General features: G+C 43.7%; 1 protein-coding gene across 1 annotated transcript in view; it reads left to right on the top strand.

Annotated features, from left to right (window-relative positions):
* CPZ (carboxypeptidase Z) overlaps nucleotides 1–27,381 on the top strand; it is a 115,706-nt gene that overhangs the window by 7,912 nt on the left and 80,413 nt on the right. The window contains exons 2-5 of the mRNA XM_075333221.1: nucleotides 6,947–6,976; nucleotides 9,844–10,218; nucleotides 23,262–23,477; nucleotides 26,149–26,345. Of these exons, the coding sequence (XP_075189336.1) occupies nucleotides 6,947–6,976; nucleotides 9,844–10,218; nucleotides 23,262–23,477; nucleotides 26,149–26,345 (818 nt within the window). The remainder of the gene's footprint in view (nucleotides 1–6,946; nucleotides 6,977–9,843; nucleotides 10,219–23,261; nucleotides 23,478–26,148; nucleotides 26,346–27,381) is intronic.

Below are 27,381 nucleotides of genomic sequence, written 5' to 3'. Positions count from 1 at the left end.
TGTGAACCCTTTGTATTTACTTTCATGGAGACTTCTCTTTACTGTTGACTTAGAGACAGATACACCTACTTCCCTGAGAGTGTTCTGGACTTCAGTTGATGTTGTGAACGGGTTCTTCTTCACCAAAGAAAGTATGCAGCGATCATCCACCACTGTTGTCATCTGTGGACGCCCAGGCCTTTTTGAGTTCCCAAGCTCACCAGTCAATTCCTTTTTTCTCAGAATGTACCCGACTGTTGATTTTGCTACTCCAAGCATGTCTGCTATCTCTGTGATGGATTTTTTTCTTTTTTTTCAGCCTCAGGATGTTCTGCTTCACCTCAATTGAGAGTTCCTTAGACCGCATGTTGTCTGGTCACAGCAACAGCTTCCAAATGCAAAACCACACACCTGTAATCAACCCCAGACCTTTTAACTACTTCATTGATTACAGGTTAACGAGGGAGACGCCTTCAGAGTTAATTGCAGCCCTTAGAGTCCCTTGTTCAATTACTTTTGGTCCATTTAAAAAGAGGAGGCTATGCATTACAGAGCTATGATTCCTAAACCCTTTCTCCGATTTGGATGTGAAAACTCTCATATTGCAGCTGGGAGTGTGCACTTTCAGCCCATATTATATATAGAATTGTATTTCTGAACATGTTTTTGTAAACAGCTAAAATAACAAAACTTGTGTCACTGTCCAAATATTTCTGGACCTAACTGTACCACCTGTCAGGCACTATAAGTGTATTCTGTGGGTACACCCCATATGTGTAAAATGGAATTGTTTCTTTAGGATGGTGATTTTGCCTAAAACATGAGTCATGCAGCCTAACAGTCCTGTGTTGCGCTTCTACCGTGGATATTTTGTGACTTTCATATTGCAGTACCTTACTGATTGTAAAGTGACCCCATTAACTTCCACTATGCTATGATGTAGCAGCGCTATACAGGGCTGTTTATAGAAGCTGAAGGAGGAGAAGGGAAAATGGCAATGCAGCATTGTCCATTCTCCTCCTTCAGCTTCTATATCCAGAGGTGCTGCAGCAGCTGGGTCTATGATCAAATAGTAGTTGTGGCTTACACAACTACATCAGTTGAGCCTCTCAATACCCTCCAATACCTTTCTGCCCAGATAAGACCCTTTTTGTGCTCCTATTTTCTTTCAGTCTACTATCCGGCTATACAGTACAATCTTCTTTGGCTGCAAGTTGTGTCCAAAGTCACCATCTTGCCCCAGCCAAGGTCATTTTGTGATGGGGTTTGTTATAGTTGACGTCTTCCTAATTTGTGCAGAGCTGGAGGTCATACATGCTCAGTAGCTTAGGGGTACTTCACACATAGCGAGATCGCTGCTGAGTCACGGTTTTTGTGACGCACCAGTGACCTCATTAGCGATCTCGCTGTGTGTGACACTGAGCAGCGACCTGGCCCCTGCTGTGAAATCGCTGATCGTTACACACAGTGCTGGTTCATTTTTTGGACGTTGCTCTCCCGCTGTGAAGCACACATCGCTGTGTTTGACAGCGAGAGAGCAACAATCTGAATGTGCAGGGAGCAGGAGCCGGCGTCTGTCAGCCTGCAGTAAGCTGTAACAAAGGTAAATATCAGGTAACCAAGCGAAGCCCTTTGCTTGGTTACCCGATATTTACCTTGGTTACTAGCATACACCGCTCTCAGGCTGCCAGTGCTGGCTCCCTGCTCCCTGCACATGTAGCCAGAGTACACATCGGGTAAATAAGCAAAGTGGTTTGCTTATTAACCCGAGGTGTACTCTGGCTACGAGTGCAGGGAGCCAGCGCTAAGCGGTGTGCGCTGGTAACCAAGGTAAATATCGGGTAACCAAGCGAAGTGCTTTGCTTGGTTACCCGATATTTACCTTAGTTACCAAGCGCAGCATCGCTTCAACGCGTCGCTGGTGGCTGGGGGCTGGTCACTGGTTGCTGGTGAGATCTGCCTGATTGACAGCTCACCAGACACCATGTGGCGACGCACCAGCAATCCTGACCAGGTCAGATCGCTGATGGGATCACTGGAGCATCGCTAAAGTGTGACGGTACCCTTAGGGGTACTTTGCACGTTGCGACATCGCTACTGCGATATCTCGGGGTCAAATCGAAAGTGACAGCGCCGGTAACAACGTCGCAATGTGTAAAGTCTAGGAGAGAAGATGAACGAGCGTAAAACAGTCAAACATCGCTGATCTGTGTCACGTTGTTCATTTTCATAATGTCGGTGCGTCCACAGGTACGATGTTGTTTGTCATTCCTGCGGCAGCACACATCGGTGTGTGTGAAGCCGCAGGAGTGAGGAACATCTCCTTACCTGCCTCCACCTGCAATGCGGAAGGGAGAAGGTGGGCAGGATGTTTACATCCTGCTCATCTCCACGCCTCCGTTTCTATTGGCCGCCTGCCGTGTGACGTCGCTGTGACGCCGCACGACCCGCCCCCTTAGGAAGGAGGCGGGTCGCCGGCCAGAGCGACATTGCAGGGCAGGTAAGTGCGTGTGAAGCTGCTGTAGCGATAATGTTCGCTACGGCAGCTATCACATGATATTGCATGTGTGACGGGGGCGGGGACTATCGCGCTCGGCATCACTATCATCGGATTGCGATGTCGCAACGTGCAAAGTACCCCTTAGTCCCAGCTCTTGGATCCTTTTGTAAATGGAGAGCGGTGTGATTGATACTCCTGTACAAACGGCCAGTGAGAAACAGATACTAAAGCGGGCTTTACACGCTGCGACATCGCTAATGCGGAGTCGTTGGGGTCACGGAATTCGTGACGCACATCCGGCCGTATTAGCGATGCCGTTGCGTGTGACACCGATAAGCGATTTTGCATCGTTGCAAAAACGTGCAAAATCGCTAATCGGCGACATGGGGGTCCATTCTCAAATCTCGTTACTGCAGCAGTAACGAGGTTGTTCCTCGTTCCTGCGGCAGCACACATCGCTGCGTGTGACGCCGCAGGAACGAGGAAGCTCTCCTTACCTGCCTCCCGGCCGCTATGAGGAAGGAAGGAGGTGGGCGGGATGTTACGTCCCGCTCAGCTCCGCCCCTCCGCTGCTATTGGGCGGCGGTTCAGTGATGTCGCTGTGACGCCGCACGGACCGCCCCCTTAGAAAGGAGGCGGTTCGCCCGTCACAGCGACGTCGCCGGACAGGTATGTATGTGTGATGGCTGTTGTGCGACACGGGCAGCGATTTGCCCGTGTCGCGCAACAGATGGGGGCGGGTACCCACACTAGCGATATCGGGACCGATATCGCAGTGTGTAAAGTAGCCTTTAGTAGCATTGTTTTCATGTCGGCCAAGGACACATTGAGTGGACGTTCTGAAAGGGAGTAAAAAGAACAGTTGGGGGCAGCATAACAAGTATGTAACAGCATTTCAGTAATGTTTCCAATACAACCATTCTATAATGGCATATGTTAAAAAAAAAACAAAAAAACTATAAAGCCATATAGACAGAAACACATTTTGTGTGGTATTTTGTGCGCTATTGTAAAACACCATGAATTACATTTTCTTTCTTTCTCTCTTTCCCTCTTTTTCTTTCTTTCTTTCTTTCTTTCTTTCTTTCTTTCTTTCTTTCTTTCTTTCTTTTTCTTTCTCTCTTGCTTTCTTTCTCTCTCTCTTTCTTTCATTCTCTTTATTCCCCTCTTTCTTTCCTTTTTTCTTTCTCTCTTTCTTTCCTTTGTTCTCTCTTTCTTTCCTTCTTTCTTTCCCTCTTTCTTTCTCTCTCTTTCTTTTTTTCATTCTCTCGTTCTTTTCTTTTTTCTTTCTCTCTTTTTCTCTCTTTCTTTTTCTCTCTTTCTTTTTCTTTCTTTCTTTCTTTCTTTCTTTCTTTCTTTCTTTCTCAAGAGTTGTAAATCATTTCTTTGGTCACAACCTTTTGACATTCATTTTTCCTATGGAAACATTTCTGAAAATAATACCATGCCTCCAGTATGTTGCAATTTGTAAAAGAAAAAAGCAAATACAAAAAGCATAAAAAAGCCACAATCAATTTCATCTTTTTGTGTCATTATCTGTCAAAGACAATTCTATTGTTTTCCTTCATTTCTGATTGGTTGGAGAACACTAGTAAAGCTCATAAATGTGACATCCGATTCCTGACTCCTGATTTTCCTGGAGATGCAGTTTTCTCTCCTCTTTGATGGATCATCCCTGTCCTCATTCCTTTTAGCCCAGCATAGCCTGTGGGGATAGGAGGGTTTAATGGCCCTGTGCTGTTAGCAGTTGGTATTTTTACCCTGCAATGACTGGAGATACTGTATGCAGGAATGCAGTGAAGTGATCCATTCAGAAGTGGAGGCGTTCTATGAGGTTCTTAGACTTACTGTATTATCTTATGAAGGTGTAATGAAGGAACCACAATGCGGGGTATTTGGAAGTGTTGATGGGTTTGGTAAAGAAAGAGTAAAGACCCTGCATGCAGATTAGTCAGGGAATGTCCAGACTTGCTTCATTGCCCATCATCTGGAAGAATGTGAATGGTCTGCTATAATAAATCCCTGACCTTAAGTAATTACAGCTCAACCATTTACATCTTGTTAAGACATTTATGTCTTGGGGTGGAAAAACATACCAAGGAGTTAATTAGGAAAATCCTATTAAATTATCTGGTGCTGAAAATGGTCCTTGGCTCCACCGGTTCATATTAAAAGGATCTCCCAATTATTTTTTTTAATTTAAACTAAGTATCTCTTCCAGTTGCTGATTCTCCACTGATTCTGGAACAGTTTTCCTTTTTCTTCTGCGCCCCTCCGTTTCAATGTTATAACCCTGGTAATAATGGTGCATATTTCCACTTTGTTAACTGGGCGTGTACCATAGAACTTCTATTGAGGGTGTGGCCAGGTTATGATTGGTCAGAATCAGAAGAGAAAAAGCCAACACCCACAAAAAAGTTCTGTTGTACACGCCCAGTTGTTGAAGACGAAATTTCCACCATTATTATCTGGGGGCCTAACCTTGGAATGGAGGGACGCAGAAGAAAAAGAAAAACTGTTTCAGAATCAGAGAAGCAGCAGCAATTGGAGGACTTACTGGTTTAATTAAAAAAAATCCAGTGAAAAGTTCTCTTTAATTCTTAAAGCTTTATATTAGCAAGGGGGCCTGAACAAAGTGCCTAACCAGTGATAGATCACTATTAAGAGGATAGGGATTTGTTCTTTACTCTTGGATATAGTAAAGATGCACAGTTATACAATGCAAATCCATAAAATATATTGATTTTTGGAGAGGACGTGTGTAGTTTATGGATTAAAAATCTAAAATGAATCAGTGCCGATACAGTATGTTTTGGTTGAACAGTTGTTTTAGACACCAATACAGATTAAGCTCTCTTTTGGCACATATAGGGAGACATTTCCTAAAGAATGTGCCAAGTCTAAGGGGTACTTTGCACACTACGACATCGCAAGCCGATGCTTGCGATGCCGAGCGCGATAGTCCCCGCCCCCGGCGCACATACGATATTGTGTTATAGCTGCCGTAGCGAACATTATTGCTACGGCAGCTTCACACGAACTCACCTGCCCTGTGACGTCGCTCTGGCCGGCAAACCGCCTCCTTACTAAGGGGGCAGGTCGTGTGGCATCACAGCGACGTCACACGGCAGGCGGCCAATAGAAGCGGAGGGGCGGAGATGAGTGGAACGTAAACATCCCGCCCAACTCCTTCCTTCCGCACAGCCGGCGTGAGCCGCAGGACGCAGGTAGGAGATGTTCCTCACTCCTGCGGCTTCTCACACAGCGATGTGTGCTGCCGCAGGAGCGAGGAACAACATCGTAACATCGGTCCTTCCAAAATTATGGAAATGACCGACACTACACCGATGATACGATTTCGTCGCTTTGGCACTCGTTAATCGTATCCAAAACGATTTACACACTACGATGTCGACAGCGATGCCGGATGTGCGTCACTTTCGATTTGACCCCACCGACATCGCAGCTGTGATAGCGTAGTGTGCAAAGTACCCCTAAAGCTATAGGAATGCCAATGTATGATGTACAATGGAATAATTCATCCATGAAATTCTTATGTAAAAATCTAAATGAAACCAGTGTATAGCAGCTCAGTGGATGCAAAAAGAACGCTCTTTTAGTTCCTGACACTTTTTATGGACTCATAGGCCGGTAAAATATGGTGTAAACAAAGCCTTATAAATAATTTTCTATGTCTGGTAAGCTTGTGGCAACTTTTTGAGAAATGATGTCCAAACATGGTCTTAGCTAGAGATGAGCGAACCTCTCAAGGTTCGGTTCACCAAGCCCAACCGAACATATGCTACATTTGCCGAACCAAACCCAAACCTTTATTGAACAGGTTCTCTCATCTCTAGTCTTAGTAACTGGAGATACATCCTATTCTTTTATATTAGTACTTTTGTGCGGTGGATAGAACTATGAGGTGAGATCTACAATAATCAGATAATTATATCCCATAAATGTTGCAGATGGGACAATCCCTTTAGGTATATATGAACTACTATCTCTTGCAAATTAGGAATAAAACAGTATTGTGTAGTCTCACTCAGGTCCGGACTGGCAAAGTGCCAAACCGGGCAGATGGGTATGACCTCACACAGGTCCTGCAAGAGACAAAGCGAATCGTTTATATCATGCTTATGCTAATTCTAACAGGGGGAGGGGATAACTATGAATATATTATCTGTTCCTTTGCTGCTGTCACTCAACAAGCAGCTGCTGATTTTATAAACTTTACTTTCTTGGATTTCAAAATCTATACATCCGGGCTGACCACTATACGTATGTATAGAATCAGCCTGATAGTGCCAGTATAGCACTGGCTTAAGGTTGTATATGAAAATCCTGGTGATTGGTTTCCTTTAAAGATTAGATTACTCAAAAACTATGCCTATCCGTATGTGTGACATTCAAAATGTTTTCGCATCCAATCATTTATTCTTTTTTTTTTCTTATAAATTCCAGGAAGATGTATGGATCCTGCTTCAGAGAAAGGTAAGCATTCGAAGAAACATCTTAATGAATCACTTAAAGGCCTATACAGGCTTCTTAACCTTTTAATGACCTATGATGTACATTTTTGTTGTTGTGCAATAAGTGATGTATGAAGCCAGATCAGGAGCTACTTCTGCTTCGTACGAGGCAGATGCCGGCTTTGTTCTTAAGAATGCTCGTTTCCCAATAATCTTTCGGTGTAACATATTTTTTTTTTTTTATAAGACACTGGATTACATGATGCACCCCAAATTTAGAGGAAGAAAAATAGTAAAAAAAAAAGTGTTGGTGAAAATGGGGTCTGTCTTATAATCCGGTTGTATCTTACCGGGGGGAGCGGGGTCACAGGGAGACAGGGGCATTTGTGGATAAGGTGTGGTGGGTGTCTCGGCTGTGCTGCAGTCACTGTGAGGCAGGAGCCATACTCGGTGATTGTAGGTAACAAATTGTCGGCAGTGCGGGATTCAAAGAAATGGCGCCTGGACTCAACGCATGCGTAGATTGAGCTCTCGGTTTAATGAAGAGCCGAGACCTCATTTGTGCATGTGTCACCACTGGGAGTCCGCTGCTAGAAGATCAATGGGCCGGAGGCGCGGTGTGCACAGATGAGCTCTTGGCTCATAATTGAGCTGAGAATTCAATCTGCGCACAAGGTGACTCCAGGCGTCACTTCTTTGAAGCCCGCACCGCCGAAATATTCTTTAATCACTGGGGTTGGCTCCTACATTATTGGGACACCCCTAATATCGCTCTACTCCTGCCACCACCATCTGACCCTGCTTCACCGCACTCCCCCGACCCCCCAGTAAGCTACAACCAGATTATATCAGATATATCAGATCATTTTCCTCCCAAATGATTGTGAGGAACAGTGCGTTTTATAATCCAAAAAATACGTTAAGCAGGCTAACGATTGTTCGTTGGGTGAAATGATCTTTGCACAACGCAATAGATCACTGTTCTCACCAGTGCATTGTGCTGTGTAAATATTTTCCGCACTAGCAGCCTATGTGCATTTAGCGATCTATTACAGGTTTACCAATCGGCGATCGTTTAGTGCCACTGATTGGTCCGTGTAAGCAAATCATGGTACATAATAAATATATACATTATATCCAGTAACTTACTGCTGACGCCTCATCTGATTAGAGTAATTTTTTTGTTTCATCTTCACCTTGTCAATCCATCATGTCAATGTCTTAAAGCTCTGTCTCGGTATCTCCCTCCACCAATTCATTTACTTGCATGTCCTCTCATCCAACCTCAATTCTTTCAATTAGTAATAGTAATTAAAACTAATTCTCTCTTCAGACGGTTCCCTGCGGCTCTTTTTGCATTCCCTCCTGACTGGCTGGTATGGGCTAAATGATGGAGCCTAGGAGGGGTAACTACCGGAGAATGTCCGACCCGTTAACAAAACTTGTAATGTCACCAGCTATAAATTCCAAGCCAGAGTTTATTTCCTTACCTTTCTACCGTAGTGCTTTTGCCTGCAAGACCTATTCTAAACTGGTCTCTTTAAGAAGAAGCACAATCCCCAGATTGCCTCACAAGTCAAATTCTGCTTTTTTCTAATGAGAGGCAACCAGTGTGACACAGGCTGTCCGTAGATGAGTTTCTGGATAGGCATTTCCGTGATCAAGGAGAAAAGCTCATTACATCTCATAGATGGAACTTGTGAGATTATTTTCTTCTGTGAGAGCTATTTTGCACACTTTTTCCCCTTGTACACCTGTAAAACTCCATACTTACCTAGTCTTTATAAGGATGCAGTGACTACCAGGGTTCTGCCAGTTATAAGGGAACTCCTGGTGAGTGCCGCAACAAACAGGGTATACATTGATCACGATACAATGGAGGGCCCTGGCGCTAGGGAGAGGGGAGCAGGGTCACCTTCTGCCACTCACCTGAGTCTGATCCCTGCGCTCCCTAACATCGCTATACGGGTCCTTCCCCCCATCACCGGTCATGTGGATAAGCCCTTGCTTGCCCTGAACTCAAACTAGCTAATGAGAAGGCTGGCAAGAGCATTAGTCTCACCACTGCAATAATACAACACAAGTGAAGGGAAACAAACAGGCGTAAAATAGTCACAAAAGGAAAACACTCCAAGCTTCTCCAATGCAGCTAAACACCACAGCTGCAATTGTCATGACTCCTCAGCTTCTTTCAAACACTGGTTCCTTCCAAAGTAGTCAGCATAACATTGAAGATTATATAACCAGCATCAGATGGTAAGACATGTGACTTTTAGGGGAGTGGTCACAAAGAGCTGCACCCGAGATTAGGGCTACAAAGGATAGCTAGATAGGAAATAGTCCTTAACCCCTACAACACCAAAAGAGAGCATATTCACTCAAACACAAGCTTCAGACCTGCGCATAATAAGGCATTGTGATCTTCTGGCCCCAGACTTGCCAGAGGTCTTCCCAAACTGCGACGCACCCATGACAGTTACACTGAGCCAGGCAGACTCTGCTCTACACTGATGAGGGGCAAACACCCTGGCACTAGCTGTCTGTAGATATCTTTCTGGCTGGGATTTATCCCTGGTTATGTTGCTAGGCTTGGCAATGGGTTGTAAACTTGCTTAGAAGGTAGCTATCTCTTCTATGGGTTACTTGCAAGATAGTTTATTTTATTATTCGAGAAAGCTAATTTTCATACATTTCTTAGGCATTGTCTTTAGGACACTATGCTCAGTTTGTCTCTTTAAGGAGAACCAATAGTGCCCCCTTGTAAATTAAATAAGATTATCATGAACCTCCAGAAACAGTTCAGTAGAATGTAAACCTGAGATGAAAGAAAAACTCCAGAACTCTCTTGCGTGGACATCACAACTAATCTGCTTTTTTCCACCTTCCTAGGAACCTGCACAGATAATTTCCTGGGATATTGTGATGATTTACCCTACAGCAAAACAATGTTTCCCAATTTATTAGACCATCGATCGAGAGGGGACGTGGAGTACAGCGCTGAGTACATTCTGTTAAGTGTTCTTGACAACTTGCTTCAAGGAGAATGTAACCCTGACCTCAGACTGGTGGGATGCGCTGTTCTGGCTCCAAAATGTGAAAAGAACAAGATTTTAAAACCATGCCGGAAGGTATGCGAAACGTTAAAGAAAAATTGCCTGCCTGCCTTTGACGCTATTGATATGGCATGGCCTTACTTTTTTGACTGTGATCGATTCTTTGTTGGGGAAGAGGAAGGCTGCCATGATCCACTGGAGAGACTGAGAGGTAAAGCAAAAAGTATATTTGCCATCAGCCAAAAATATGTGATATAACATGGAATCCAAAAACTAATTGATTTCACTGAATTGGGTGTGAATGTGGTAAATGCTCATGGGTTGAATGATGAGTGCAGAATTGTTCCTAGGTGTGATTGTTGTGGACGATATGTATTCTAGCTGTGAATAGTGTCTGCGGTATGTGTTCTAGGTGTGTGCACTGTCTGCGGTATGTGTTCTAGGTGTAAACAGTGCCTGCGGTATGTGTTCTAGCTGTGAATAGTGTCTGTGATATGTGTTCTAGGTTTGAGCAGTGACTGCGGTATGTGTTCTAGGTGTGTTCTAAGTGTGAGCTTTGTCTGTGATACACTGGGTACAGAAAGTATTCAGACCCCTTTAAATTTTTCACTCTTTGTTTCATTGCAGCCATTTGGTGAATTCAAAAAAGTTCATATTTTTTTCTCATTAATGTACCCTCTGCACCCCATCCCCCATCTTGACAGAAAACCCCCCAGAAATGTAGACATTTTTGCAAATTTATTAAACAAGAAAAAGTGAAATATCACATGGTCATACGTATTCAGACCCTTTGCTCAGACACTCATATTTAAGTCACATGCTGTCCATTTCCTTGTGATCCTCCTTGAGATGGTTCTATGCCTTCATTGGAGTCCAGATGTGTTTAATTAAACTGATAGGACGTGATTTGGAAAGGCGCACATCTGTCTATATAAGACCTCACAGCTCACAGTGCATGTCAGACCAAATGAGAATCATGAGGTCAAAGGAATTACCCAAGGAGCTCAGAGACAAAATTGTGGCAAAGCACAGATCTGGCCAAGGTTACAAAATAATTTCTGCAGTACTCAAGGTTCCTAAGAGCACAGTGGCCTCCATAATCCGTAAATGGAAGAGGTTTGGGACCACCAGAACTCTTCCAAGACCTGGCCGTCCAGCCAAACTGAGCAATCATGGGAGAAGAGCCTTGGTGAGAGAGGCAAAAGGCCAATTTACACGCAGCGATATTGGTCTCGATATCGCTAGCGAGCGTACCCACCCCCGTCGGTTGTGCATCACGGGCAAATCGCTGCATGTGGCGCACAACGTCATTAACACCCATCACACGGACTTACCTTCCCTGCGACATCGCTGTGGCCAGCAAACCACCTCCTTTCTAAGGGGGCGGTTCGTGCGGCGTCACAGCGACGTCACACGGCAGCCGTCCAATAGAAGCGTAGGGGTGGAGATGAGCGGGCGGAATATCCTGCCCACCTCCTTCTTTTCTCATTGCCGGTGACCGCAGGTACGATGTAGTTCCTTGTTCCTGCAGTGTTACACATAGCGATGTGTGCTGCTGCAGGAACGACGAACAACCTACGTCCTGCAACAGTAACGATATTCGGGAAAGGAACGACGTGTCAACGATCAACGATAAGGTGAATAATTTTGATCGTTATTGGTCGTTCCTGCATTTCACACGCAACGACGTCGCTAAGGAGGCCGGATGTGCGTCATGAATTCCGTGACCCCAACAACATCTCGTTAGCGATGTCTGTAAAGCAGCCTAAAGAAGAACCCCAAGATCACTGTGGCTCTAGAGATGCAGTAGGGAGATGGGAGACAGCTCAACAAAGTCAACTATCACTGCAGCCTTCCACCAGTTGGGCCTTTATGGCAGAGTGGCCCAACGGAAGCCTCTCCTCAGTGCAAGACATATGAAAGCCTGCATAGAATTTGCGAAAAAACACATGAAGGACTCTCAGACTAAGAAATAAGATTCTCTGGTCTAATGAGACGAAGATAGAACTTTTTGGTGATAATTCTAAGCGGTATGTGTGGAGAAAACCAGGCAATGCTCATCACCTGCCCAATACAATCCCAACAGTGAAACATGGTGGTGGCAGCATCATGCTATGGGGATGTTTTTCAGCTGCAAGGACAGGACGACTGGTTGCAATTGAAGGAAAGATGAATGCGGCCAAGTACAGAGATCTCCTGGAAGAAAACCTCTTTCAGAGTGCTCTGGACTTCAGACTTAGCCGAAGGTTCACCTTCCAACAAGACAATGACCCTAAGTACACAGCTAAAATAACAAGGAATGGCTTCAGAACAACTCTGTGACCATTCTTGACTGGCCCAGCCAGAGCCCTGACCTAAACCCAATTGAGCATCTCTGGAGAAACCTGAAAATGGCTGTCCACCAACATTCACCATCCAACCTGACGGAACTGGAGAGGATCTGCAAGGAAGTATGGCAGAGGATCCCCAAATCCAGGTGTGAAAAAACTTGTTGCATCATTCCCAAGAAGACTCATGGCTGTACTAGCTCAAAAGGGGCTTCTACTCAACACTGAGCAAAGGGTCTGAATACTTATGACCATGAGATATTTCAGTTTTTCCTATTTAATAAATTTGCAAAAATTTCTACATTTCTGGTTTTTTTTGCTTTTATGATGGGGTATGGGGGCAGAGTGTACATTAATGAGAAAAAAATTGAACTTTTTTGAATTTACCAAATGGCTGCAATGAAGCAAAGAGTGAAAAATGTAAAGGGGTCTGGTCTGAATATTTTCCGTGCCCTCTGTATGTGTTCTAGGTGTGAATGTTGTGTTTAGTATTTTTTCTAGTTGTGAATGGTGGGCACAGTTTGTGTTCTAGGAGTGAATAATATGTGCGGTATGTGTAGTTGATGAGAATGGTGCTTGCAGGTTGTGTTGTTTGTGTGTTTTAAGTGTGAATGGTGCGTTCAATATGTGTGTGCAAAATATATGCTAGGCCTGAAGAATTTATTTTAGGTGTGAATGGAGCACATTGGTTTTCTAGGTGTGATTAGTGTGTGTGGCATGTTTTTTGCTTTTATGTGCAGGCCATATTTTCTATGTGTGAGCAGCATTGCTAATGTGTGTGTGGCATATACACGTGGCTTCTGTACAGTACATTCCTATGTATATAGCTTGTGTATAGCATGTCATTTAATGTCTAAAGTGAATATATATTTGTGTAAATTTCTTGCCATTAACCCCTTCACCCCCTGGCGATTTTCCATTTTTCCTTTTTGTTTTTTCTTCCCCTTCTTCCAAGAGCCATAGCTTTTTTTTTTTATTTTTGGTCAATCTTGCCATGTGAGAGCTTATTTTTGCGGGACGAGTTGTATTTTTAAAAGAAACTATTAATTTTACCATATAGTGAACTGAAAAACCGGGACAAAAATTCCAAGGTCGGTGAAATTGCAAAAAAAAGTGCAATTCCACAAGTGTTGTTTATTTTTTTTATTTATCATGTTCATTATATAGTAAAATTGACCTAGCAGTATGATTCCCTGGGTCAGTACGAGTTTGTAGATACCAAAAATGTATAGTTTGGTTTTATTTAATTGATGAAAAAAATTCAGAAGTTTGAAAAAAAAATGGCGCCTTTGTTGCATCTTTCCAGTCCTGTAGCATTCTCATTTTTTGGGATCTAGGGCTCAGTGATGGCTTGTTTATTGCACCCTGAGGTGATGTTTTTACAATTACCATTTTTGGGTAAATGTGATGTTTCAATTGCCTTTTATTGCATTTTATTACAATGTTGTTGCTGGAGTTTTGATTTATTTTGTTACGCTGTTTACTGATCAGATTTGCCTATTTTAGGTTTTTTTAGATTTGACATTACTGAATGCGGCGGCAAAACCAAATGTGTATTTTTCTTATTGTTTTATTTTTAGTGTGGTAAAAGAGGGTGATTTGAACTTTTGTGTTTTTTTTTTCTTAAACTTTTTTTGAAACTTTTTATTGTATTTATTAGTCCCCTTAGGGAACTTGCAGCTGTGATCTTCTGACAGCTTGTCCTGTACAGAGCAGTGAATCAGTATGAGCACCACTCATTACAGCAGAAATGACGACTTCTTATGAGTGGCGACTCTCAGCCCATTGGTGCACTGTGATCACGTCACATGGCTGCCGATGGGAGTGGGGAATAGTGTGCTCCCCACTAGCGTGTGTTAAATTCCGATGTCAGAGTTTGATAGTGGGATTTAACTAGTTAACAGTAATGGGTGGCTCTCCGATAGAGACACATGTCAGCTGATCAGATCAGCAGACATGTGCAGGGAAAGGTGCGGACTGCAGGCCTGTGTTAAAGGGACGATCAGGAGCCTTGTTAGTCATGGCAGAGTCTGCTGTTCGGCTGCAGCGCAGCCCGGTGTTCTTCCTCCGCACCCCAACCACCACTCTAGTGCAATACAGTAATAAGCATAATTTTCTTCATGTGTCACTAGCACTGACATTGTCATAGGTTATTTCAACCAAACGTCTTTACTTGCTAACTTCAAAAACAGTCTTTCATCTCTCCTGAGGCGGGCACATTCTTGTTCCCCAAAGGGGGTTACCATTAGCAATGGATAATTCATACATTTTACCGGCCGACCGTTTCCCTGGTACTCGGGCTCTCGTTAGGGTCCCTAAGCTCATCATCCTCCCCTTCAGCCTCATTGTTGACGGCAGAAGCAACAGTCTTTCTGGTCAGTCAGGACCTACTCTTCTCTCAAGAGCTCATTGACCTTCCGCTTACTGAGGGGGTTTGTTAGGTATCCGCCAGGGAATGGCCACCACCCGGGCTGCAGTACATGTCCGGCACCCAGATTCGACCCACAAGGTCACTCCAAATTAGAGTTATTGCGTTTTTTTCTCCACCCGCCTCTTACAGACGCCGTCTGTTCCTCTCCCTCGGGGACTCTCCTCTCACTTCCTGTCTTCCTGTTTTTCTTGACTAAGCTCCTCCCCTTTTTTCACATTCCCTTTCCCCCAGGAGTACCAGGGACGCAGCTTATACATTGTAGCCACTTAGTGACGGTATGAACATATTACACCATGTACTTCAAACATCACATTTTAGGCTAGGTTCACACTTCCGTTAAATTGTATCAGTCACAGTCCGCTGCTCTGGTAAACAATGGAATCCGTTTGGCGGATTCCGTTGTTCCCATAGACTTGTATGAGCGGCGGATTGTGACTGATGATGCTGCGTTGCACCCTCCGCCCGACTGATCAGTCGTGGAACAACTGACCGTGGGGCGGAAGGAACGCAGCCTGTAACGTTTTTTGAGCAGCGCAATCCATAGGATTTCGCTGCGCGTGCTCTCTCTGGCTCCCTGCACACGTAACCAGGATACACATCGGGTTCCTAAGCAATGCGCTTTGGTTAGTTACCCGATAATTACACTGGTTACGTGTGCAGGGAGCCAGCGCTAAGCGGTGTACGCTGGTAACCAAGGTAAATATCGGCTAACCAAGCAAAAAGTGCTTTGCTTTTAGTTACCCGATATTTACCCTGGATACGTGTGCAGGGAGGCCGATACTTCCCTGCTCGGCTCCTCCCCCTCCTGCACTCCGCATGTGTACATACACACACACACACACACACACACTCACACACTCACCTGTCCCCAGCCCTGCAGTCCCTGCGGCACTGACGTCCTCAGCTCCACGGTCCCGCTCGGCTCCACCCCCCTCGCGCTCCACCCCCTCACGCTCCGCCCCCTCACACAATGGAGTCCGACAATGAATTCTGTTCTTTGTCATCCGTTGTTCAAGGCATCAGTCACATGCGTCAAGCAACGCATATGACTGATGCAAAACAACGGAAATGTGAACCTAGCCTTACATATAGTGGATTTGCAGGTCTGGGGCGGCCGAGCCTTACACCCCCTAACAACTGCAGAAAAAAGGAAGGACATGACCTATGACATACCAGTACATCTTAGGTCGTGACTTGTAGAGGGGTGGAAGGCATGGGGCCCAGACATACTTACTGCTCAGGGGCTCTAGTCAGATTCTGCACTTGGATAGCAAAACAGGGCCTAATATGAGTGATGACAGAATGCTCTATACCAATGATACATAAGGGATAAGATATAGATGAATCATTCTGATAATGTCTGGTATACTACGGGAAAAAAACTGGAAATAACATTATAAATTGAATTCTCCTCATTTCTGGAATTTTCCAAATATTTTTCATCGATGGTTTCAAGCTCTGGGATAAATTTTCCCTCACACCCGTTCTGTTGGCATTTGTACTCATCCGTGTCCAGAACTAAGCACTAAGAATCTCATTGTAAAAGTTTTGTTATAGATTTTAAAGGTGTTTGCCTTATGTGCTAAGATCTATAAAACAGAAATGACATTTTTCTTCTTAAAGGGAAACAATACCAGGATTTTCCTATATAACCTAAAGCCAGTGCTATACTGGCACTATCAGGCTGATTCTATACATACCTGTAGTGGTCAGCTCGTATGTTTAGGTTTTGAAATCCAAGAAATTAAAGTTTATAAAATCAGCAGCTTCTTGAGTGACAGCAGCTGAAGATCAGATAATAGTGGGGGAGAGGTGGGGGGGTATTCATAGTTCTCCTCTCCCCCTGTCAGAATTACCATAAGTATTATACAATCAATTTAATTTTTGCGGCCTCCTAATTGCGGCTGCTGGTCGGGCACTGTGATGGCTACTTCTGACATTGTCTTGGTGTGTATGGCATCTGCTGCACATGCAGGGACCTGGGCTGTTTTTATTCGCAGTTGCCTGTCTTTGCAACATGGAAGCAGTTCTGAAATGTTACAGGTAAATGTGCTGCTTCAATAATGTTCTGCTTTTAATGTAATTAGGAGGCTGCATGGCACAATGAAAATATCACATATAGAGTACGACCCCCCTATTGAGATCTGCCGTGACGTGGCAGGTGTGGCTCAAAAAATTGATCAATTATTTGTTAAAAATCTCATTTTGCATTATAAAACAGTTGGAATAATTTGTAAATTTACACTTTTTATTTGTTGCATGCCATTCTCAGGCAGTGCTGGCTTTCACTCTATTATTGTTATTCATTGTAATAGGTAGCTTTCCTGTTGGATTTTCATGTATTCCCGTTTAGAATCGAGGGGAGCTAAACTTCTTTTCAACTGCTGATTAACAGTATTCCCCTTGTGCTTAAATTCTCTCAATTTCCCTGGACTGGTGCTTGTAATATTATTCAGTTCATTCTAGCTCTGGTTGCAGGTGTGTGGCTTGCTCTCTTGTATAGAATCGTTGCTGAAGCTTTGCTGAACTTCTGCCTGAGGCATCTGTGGATAAGTAGTTCATGCATTTTCCCCTGTGTGACCTCCTTGTGTCTTCCTTTAGCGTTTAGTTGGGTTGATGAAGAACTCATCCAACATTTTCCTAGAGACCAGCACTAGGGATAGCTAGGGTCAGGTATCCGACTCAACGCATAGGTGCAGAACCAATATAGGGTGGTGAGGGAAGCCAGGGACCAGCAGTAGGTTTGGGGAAAGGGAAATGTTCCCTTCCCTTACCTTTCACCGCTCACTTGGTACTTTCCAATATCTAGTGTGACACTTGGTTCATTTAGCTCACATGGTCGTGCTCTTCGGTAACTCCATCTTCGGTCACTCAGTCCTTTCAACTCACTCAGTCGTCCTCTTTGGTAACTTGGTTCTTTCAGCTCCTCTTTAGTAACTCTGTCTCTTGGCCCATTCAACCCACAAGTCCGAACACTCCAGTAAATCAGTCTTTACAGCTCACATGCTCTACCTCCTTCAGGGAATGCAAACCATTATTCTGATGCCTCTGGGTGCGGCTATAAGCCAGCTCAACTTGCTCAGTGTGTCCAACAAAGTCTGGCTGATGATGTCTCCTCTGCTGGCCTCAGTGGGTTTTTATACTTTCCATCTCCATCACAGATGATCACATGCTTGGGCCTCTTTCTTGACTTCCTTTGCCAGGGAATCACTTCTCCTTATCTCGGTTCCTGTCCAGATTTATTAGTGCCTATTCTTCAAACTCTGTCCAGCAGATGGCGATGTTCGCTCACACAGACTTCACTTTTACATTTTCTGATGTGGGAACCATCTACGTCCTTACAGTGGAGTGAGCAAAAAATGGCATTCTTGCATTTTCACTTTTTACAGCATTCAACAAATGGGTAAAATCATTAAATACCTTGATAGATTAGACTTTTACAAACAAGGTGATGGCAAAAAATGTTTTTTTTTTAATTGAGAAAAAAAGAGGGGATTTTAACTTTTTCATTTTCTTTTTAAATGATTTAAAACACTTCTTAAAACATTTTTTTTATAATAATAATGAATTTCTTAGTCCTTTTAGGGGCTTTAACTTGCAATCTACATTATTACAGTAGTGAAAATGACGCCCCCTATGAAGTGCTCCCAAAGGCTGGGCTTCACAAGAGGACCAATATGTTATTTACAGGGGCTTTCACCAGTAGTTAAACAGCAGTGGATAGAGTTCACACCAGCAGCTGCAATTACAGGAATTAATACAGTGGGCATCTGCCTGGTGCGGTTTTGGCTCAGTACCCGAGCCTGTTATATGGACCCACTGTGACCACCTGCCATAAATGTACATTGTGGTTGTTGTAAATATGTATCAATAAAGCTGTGTGCAGACAATGAGTTTTTGACGCGACATATCTTCGCTGCTTCAAAACGACTGTTCCAGTAAAATGTGGGGGGGAAGACGTAGGCAAATATCACTCCTACTGTGCTTATTTTATACTCATCGTAAAATTATTATTTGAGGGGCGGGTTTCAAATCCACAAGATGTCAATTTCGCTTGCATATTCTCTGAATTTTCTGTGCAAATTTTCCCGATGGACTTAAATTAGATGCAGAAAAGTGCAGATAAAAAACACACATGCGTTTAGAGAATTTCTGCTGTGGAAACATCAAAAGTGAATGTAATCCATACCCTAGTAAATCCATACCTTAGTGCAGTTACGGCCACTGCTCACTATGCATAGAGCGGTGACTAAACCTGCTCTGGCCACACCTCTAGGACTAAAAGCCTGAGGCTGCCTGGAGGAATAAAGTTAATTTCCTCCCGGCAGTGGGGCTCTCAGTACGGCATCAGAACCATATTAACCTGAAAATCAACACCATATCTGCAGGTTAATAGCATTTTTTTTATATGGCAGGATCCTTTTCAATATCAGAAGAACATTTTTTAGAGCCACAAAAAGCATCTGTATGATAGAATCAATACAAATACAAAAATGTGCTCGGTCAGGAAGAGGGAAAAATTACTGGGTCTGGACCTGCTTAGAATTATGCCGCCTAGAATTATCTCACTTACAAAGATGGAATACTCCATCGATGGATTCATTAAAACCTTTTGCAAACATTTACAACAAAAAAAGAAAAAAAACCCCTAAATTATAATAAATAAAAAAAAAAAAAAAAATATATATATATATATATATATATATATATACATATATATATAATGTTTCTACCCTTTGAGTATACAAATCCTATACGTACCTAAGCGTCACTATGGTTGTAGACTTCAGACAAGCACTGTGTGGTCTGACGCTGCTGCCATTTGTTACTCCAGTGCTGAAGACAGTGACAGAAGGAACTGGGAAAGTGATATAGCATTTGACTGTAAGGTAATAAAATGCAGGGTTTGCTTGTAATATATAACATGACCAGCACATAGGCCCGCAGAGGAGCTGTCTACACAAAAGAGGGGAATATATTCTTAAAGAGGTTGGTACTACTTTTACATTAATGGCCAATCCTTAGGATAGGTCATCAAAGTATGATCGTCCATGGTCCGACACCCAGTATCCCCGCTGATCAGCTGTTCTTGGTGCTGGCGGTGTTTCTGGACATGGAGGCAGAGTGAGGCTCTACGGTACGGTTGGGATACAGGACTAGGACAACCACATCTTTAGTCCCTGTGTTTAAAGTGAGCTTGCACTTGGGATTTATCTATCCCTAGACCTAGTATGGTGAACATCCTTTGACGCATCATTAGGCTAGCAGAATTTGTCTTGCAGGATTGCCTGAGAGGTCTTGCTTTTTGATGTGTGGATATCCTTAGGACCATGTGCTCCTTCCTCCTATACTTTTTAAGGCCGCTTTCACACTTGCGTCGTTTGGTATCCGTCACAATGCGTTGTGTGACGGATGCGTTGTAAATAGTGTGATATAAAGGCAACGGATTCCTGTGAAATAACGCGTTGCATTAAGCCGAGAGAGAGAGGGAGCCCCCATCATCACCGCACAACCGGCACTACCGCACTCATCATCACCGCACACACTGGCACTGTCGCCCCCATCATCACCACCGCACACACCCTGGCACTACCGCACTCATCATCACCACACACATACCGGCATTACCGCACCCATCATCACCACACACACCCCGACACTACCGCACCCATCATCACCGCACATCCGGCACTACCGCACTCATCATCACCGCACACACCGGCACTACTGCCCCCATCATCATCACTGCAGCCCCCAGCACTGCCGCACCCAATATCACTGCACAACCGGCACTACTGCACCCATCATCACCGCACAACCGGCACTACCGTTCCCATCATCACCGCACAACCGGCACTACCGCACTCATCATCACCACACACACTGGCACTACCGACCCCATCATCACCGCACACACCCCGGCACTACCGTACTCATCATCACCGCACACATACCGGCACTACCGCACCCATCATCATTTTTTTATATTTTATTCCAAATAAAGTATTTTTTCGGGTGTTTGTGTTTATTTACTTTCACTTACAGGTTAATCATTGGGGGTGTCTCATAGACGCCTGCCATGATTAACCTAGGACTTAGTGGCAGCTGTGGGCTGCTGCCATTAACTCCTTATTACCTCGATTGCCACTGCATCAGGGCAATTTGGGATGAGTCGGGTAGAGTCCCGGGACTGTCACATCTAATGGATGCGGCAATTTCGGGCGGCTGCTGGCTGATATTGTTAGGCTGGGGGCTCCCCATAACATGGAGCTCCCCATCCTGAGAATACCAGCCTTCAGCCGTGTGGCTTTACCTTGGCTGGTATCAAAATTTAAGGGGACAGCACGTCGTTTTTTTTAAATTATTTATTTATTTTACTGCACGGTATAGACCTGCCCACCGGCAGCTGTGATTGGTTGCAGTGAGACTTCTGTCACTCAGCATGGGGCGTGTCTGACTGCAACCAATCATAGGTACCGGTGGGCGGGGAAAGCAGTGAATACGAGATGGAATAATGAGCAGCCGACATGTTCAAAAGAGGAAAAGTCGCCAGAGCAGTGTGACAGCCGTGCAGCGCCGCGCCAGTGATCGGTGAGTATGAGAGAGGGGGTGAGAGAGAGAGACTGACAGTCACAGAGAGAGACCAACATTGACACAGAGAGAGAGATAGACCGACAGAGAGAGATAGAGACCGAGAAAGACAGAGTGAGAGAGAGAGACCAGGAGTGATTTTAAACGATTTAGAACAGAACGCTGGACATGCTGAGCATGCTCAGTAGAACTTGACGGAATCCTGCACTGGAATCCGTTGCCAAATGCATGGCGACGGAATCCAGCACGATAGACATTCATTATGCCGCTTAACGGATCCTGACGGAATCTTGCGGAGTGCGTTTTTTTAGAGCAACAAAAAACGCTACATTCAGTGTTCCCTCCGTCCGACAGTCACTGACGGTCAGCGACAAAACAACTGATGCGCCGCGGGGAAGATGCAATGCAAGACCATCCGTTGGAATCCGCCCTTAATAGAAGCCTATGAGGAATAAACGGCATCCTGCAACAGTTACCAAAATTCCTCAAGGTGGCGAATTGCAACAGATGCCGCACAACGCAAGTGTGAAAGCAACCTAAGGAATTAGATGTGGATTGTCGCTAATTTGCCGCTATACTATGTGAATTTCTTCCATATACTATTTGATGTTTGCCGCCTATTGATTTACCTGAACTACATAGTATCTTGATACATCGATACGCAGCAAACAACTAACAGATAGCTTTGATATCATGCTCTGTCTGTATGGTATGGAGTACCTGATGACCATCTTTTGAATTATTGTTCCTGACTTGACAATACTAATTCACGTGTCCTACAGAGGAGATATTCTAATTAATCCCCTGATGATCCCCCTTATATTGCGTTAGGAGGGGGTGAAACACATTGGAAGAGTTGAGGGTGTCTATAAGATAAGTAGACCTCTCGACTCTTTTACTTAACAACAAATACTTACATTGTCCCTAGATCAGATAATCTATAAGACTCAGGGAACTATTGAATATTTAACGCAATTTTGATTTGTATGTTCGTGGTTTGTGTGTATCACAGTTGTACACCTGGTTTCTGGTGGTGGTTACTCCTACTAGAAAGAAATAGGGGCAGAGAGGGCCAGTCATCTAGAGTGGGCGGTGTCCAAAAAATTAATGCACCCTCTGTTGTTAGGAAGGGGAACCTAGAATGTATTTAGGTAGGCCCCGTTCCATTAATAGAACAAAACCATCTATATTAAATTGTTGAATCCTCCCTCCCTCCTATATCACCCCCTAGTACGGGTATAGTACTTACTGACACCTACACTGTGTGTTTTGCTATGTTTGTATTTTTATACTGTATGAAAGGATACTGGTAGTGTCTTTTTTAAGAATTTATTATATAAAATATTGTTTTAGAGGTAGTCTTTTTGATGGTGTAGAAGTTTTATACCTCAGTAATATTTTGTGTGGTCCTTTGCTGGCGGTGACAGCAAACAGCCGAAAATTCTCAGTTCTGGAGCTGCCCCGTCTTCTCATGGTGGCCACCGTGGCTACTGCACATCCGCCTCCCATTCAAATCAATAGGAGGCAGATGTGCAGAGTAACCGGGTGGAGCAGTTCCAGAATGTAACATTTCCAGCCCGCTGCTGCCATCGGGACCGAGAACAGCTGATCTGTGGGGATGCCGAGGTCAGACCCCGGCCGATCAGACATTGATGACTGTACCTAAAGATAGACCATCAATGTAAAAGTAGTGGCCAACCTCTTTAATATAGGTAGAAATGTTATTTGCATATACAATCTGTTGCAATCATCAATTGTAGCCTGAATATCTACTGTTGAAATATCCTACACGTTGTATTCATGGAACCACCTCATGGACATGACTACAGTGGACAAAATTTCTTAAGAATCCTAATAATAAATGTATTAAGCATATCATTGCTTCTTTATGCTTGTGTTTCACAGTTAATGTAGAGTTCACTCCTGAAGACTTTGCCACCCAAATGCCGACGACCTTCATACACTTCACTCACCACAGCTACACACAGATGGTCAGCATACTAAAAAAGACGGCAGCCAAGTGTTCCCACATAGCCAAGACGTACAGCATTGGAAGAAGCTTTGAAGGAAAAGACCTTTTTGTTATTGAGTTTTCCAACAATCCAGGACAGCATGAAATACGTGAGTACCTCCTCAATCTACGTACTTTAAGAGTTATTCAGTTTCATTGCATTCTACATGCAGAAACCCCGGTTCAGTTTTGCATTTTTGCAAATACGAATAGTTAAAATGAGCAAAAGCCCAGAGTCCACCTTATACAGAAGTAATGTCCAGTGTAGATGTGAACCCAGCTTCAGGATGAGGTAAAAGACTTGTTAGAAAGCTCAGCACGATCTTTCTACATCTCTCTCAGCTCCTCACACCTCGTCCCCCTCTCCATCCAGTACATTGGACTGTGTAACATAATACCACAGTAAATTGGCACCATCTTGTCTGAGCAAAATAGAGCTTTATTTGGGTAATGAGTTTAGGAGCCTGGGGGTATAGAAAGAAGTGGCTGATAAGTGGAGTAAGAGCACCATTTTCTGATACGATGTATTTTAAAGTTTCTTCTATTTACCTGTATTAGGCTGCTTTCATACTATGTTTTTTTTAACGTGTCCTGAACGTTTTTTTAACGCAAAAACGGATCCAGTGCAAATGCGTTTTCATTTCAATGCATTTGCAATGGACTCGCGTCAACATGCGTTCACATGCGTTTGCGTGCGCTATAGTGAGGATCCAGCGACTTGCAGTATTTTAACATTTTTCAAAAACGCTACTTGTAGCGTTTTTGAGCTGCGTCCAAATACTGCAAATTGCTGGATCCTGACTATACTGCACGCAAACGCATGTGAACGCTGGCATGCTGATAGACAGGATCCTGCTTACTCTACTGAGCATGCCCAGAAACCAGCCTGGTGTGATCAGTCTCTCTCTCCCCCTCCCGCTCTCCCCCTCCCTATCTCTCCTCTCTCCCTCGCCTGAAAGCTGCGGACACTCGTAACCAAGATAAATATCGGGTAACCAAGAAAAGCACTTCTCTTAGTTACCCGATGATTACGTTGGTTACGTGTGCAGGGAGCAGGCAGCCCGGCTCCAAGCAGCTGCAGACGCTCGTAACTAAGATAAATATCGGGTATCTAAGCAAGTTACCCGATGTTTACCTTGGTTACGATCCTCTGCAGCTGTCAGAAGCCGGCTCCCAATCTATCAAGTTCAGTTCCACTGACTCCCGATCACATGACTCCAATGCCATAAACTTAAAGTGACAGGATCCTGCAAAATAACACATGCGTTTGCATGCGTTTTTTGCTGTAAAAGCAGGATCCGCTTTTACAGCAAAAAACGTTCATGACGCATGTTAAAAAAACGTAGTGTGAAAGCAGCCTTTAGTGTATGACCTTTGTTAGTATAGAATGCATCGCCATTGATGGCGATGGGACCACTCATCTGGCATCTAAGGCTTGTGACCAAAGCAAATCTATTATTAGATTGCATTATGCCTGGTTGGTCACTTTATGTTAATATTATTTAAGCACTGTTTTTACACAGGAATTGTGTGTAGACTGTACCATATAACTTTGTTGTGTACGATGGATGCTGCATGGTATAGCATTGTTATTTAGGGAATACTATGGAAGTATTATTTACCCAACTCTCATCATCTTGAAAGTGCTTATGATAGGCAATGCCTGGTGTGGTAATTTGTACACGGGGTAACAGTACATCATATTGGGGGCTTAATACAAAGAACCACACAGGACAAAATCCACACTGATGCTAGCCCTGGGAACGAGGCTGTAACGGCGGTGAAAAGTGCTATTACTAAATGTTACTGTATAATAATGTTCTCCCAAGAGCCTCCGGCTTTTAATCATGCAGACAGGTCGTTGCGGCTTCAGTCACTGCTCACAGCACGGTTTTGCCGGAGAAAGTAAGTGTGTATTACCCAGGTGGGATGTGGAACACTTAATGCTTTCTTCGAGTTTCGGTGTCCATCACCCGGCAGCCGGTCCTCATCGTAGATGCAGTAGACCAACATGTGACACCGGAGTACTCTCTTGGCAAACCAAAACTTGAACAATTTATTCTTTCCATACTATGACGGACATGGCCTCAATCCTGACGTTTCTACGGTTACTGTTTCTTTGGGGTGCTCTCACTTGACCTATCTTGGAACTAATCCACAAGCTGCCAGGCAGTGTCTCCAGTCTTCCACCTTTCTCCTCACTGCTGTCTGCTTCTGGGCCCCGATGGATGTCTAGTCATGTGACTTCCCTGAGCCTGCCGGGGTGAGCCGTAGGCTCTGGACCTTTAAAAGGTTACCTCAGGGTTTCCTAACTGGCTGCTGACACCATACCATGTCTTTACTCCTCAATTCCTTCTGCAAAACTGCCTCTCTCTAATCAACCCAATGGCCTTCTGTCACTTATCCCCTATCTTATCTAACATCTAATCCACTGCTGCTCTTGCCCAACCGCTAGGTGGCGCCGGCCGCCACTCGTTTCCGTATCTGCTACATTCAAGACCCACACTTCACTAGCAGCAGCGGTTATTTTATCACACACATTAACACCATAACACAGACAAATAGCATAAAATAGTAGGGGTACACCTGTACCAGGCACTTACTGCCTTGAGTACCGCGGCCGGGCACCTTCCTGCAGATTAACCCTATATGTGGTCAGTCAGTGTTATCTGACCCAACATGTTCCCTTTATTTAAATGTGTGGAGTCATCACAAGAAGATTCCACTGAGTAGAATTTGGAATGTGAAGAATGAAATGTTTATTATCTATTATTTTTACAGTTGAACCAGAATTTAGATATATTGGCAACATGCATGGCAATGAAGTCGTCGGAAGAGAGTTACTGATTTATTTGGCACAGTATTTGTGCTCAGAATATAATCTTGGAAACCCCAGAATCCAGACATTGATCAACACCACCAGAATTCACCTTCTGCCTTCCATGAACCCAGATGGCTATGAGCTGGCATCAGAGGAGGTAACGTAAAATTAGTGTACATTGTAAGTTCCTGTAATATAAGAGAAAGGGGAGGAAGGACAGGCAGGCAGGAGCGGGAATAACTAGCAAAACCCAACCCACCTATTAGATATTCTGCAGCACCTATCAAATAACAGTGCATGTCACAAACTTTACTTGCCTATATTTCAGAAAGTATACATCCGATCTCACAACTAAAGGTATGTATAGAATCAGCATTATAGTGCCAGTATATCCCTTGCTTTAGTTTATAGAGGAAAATCCTGGTGGTTTGTCCTCTTTAAGTTCCCACAATGAGTTTTTGGGAAGTCTTTTACTCTGCATATTTTTGATGCACAAAAAAGTTATAGAAATTTCCGGCCTTCAAATCTGCAAATCTGCAACATGTCAATGTCTTGTGCATACACTGAGTTTTATGTGCAGATTTTCCTCATAAAATTGCATTATTAGATGTAGAAAATCCATAGGTAAAAATACACTGAACACGAATGTAATCTACATTTGACAGCATCAAATACAAAGCAGCGTAAAAACTTGACATTCCAAAAAAGTGACAAACTGCAGCATCAAAAACACGATAACATGGGTTAGGGCTAGGATGAGAAGTGGCTTATAAGTAGAGAAAGAAGCATAGAAAAAACATTCAGTTCATTACAGAGATATATAAGGAATTAATTGGGGCTCAATTTTAATAAAAGACACAGAATTACTTTAACCAACATCTTCATGATGCTTTTAACCATTTAATTATCCTGTATATTTTATCATTTATTAAATAGATACATTTATTGTCTAAAAAAAGAAAGCGATCTCCAATAAAAAAAAAATATATACTGTATATACTCAAGAATAAGCCAAGTCGAGGCACCGAATTTTACCACAAAAAACTGGGAAGACTTATTAACTCGAGTATAAGCCTAGGTTGGAAAATGCAACAGCTGATGGTATATTTCAAAAATAATAATAGATAGCAATAAAATGCTATTGCTATGCTATTGCCCATTCTTCTGCCCTGTAGTAATGTGCCCCATTCTTG

The sequence above is a fragment of the Anomaloglossus baeobatrachus genome, chromosome 1, assembly GCF_048569485.1.
Source record: "Anomaloglossus baeobatrachus isolate aAnoBae1 chromosome 1, aAnoBae1.hap1, whole genome shotgun sequence".
In the NCBI taxonomy this organism is placed as follows: Eukaryota; Metazoa; Chordata; class Amphibia; order Anura; family Aromobatidae; genus Anomaloglossus; species Anomaloglossus baeobatrachus.
This window is presented reverse-complemented; position numbering and strand designations above follow the sequence as displayed.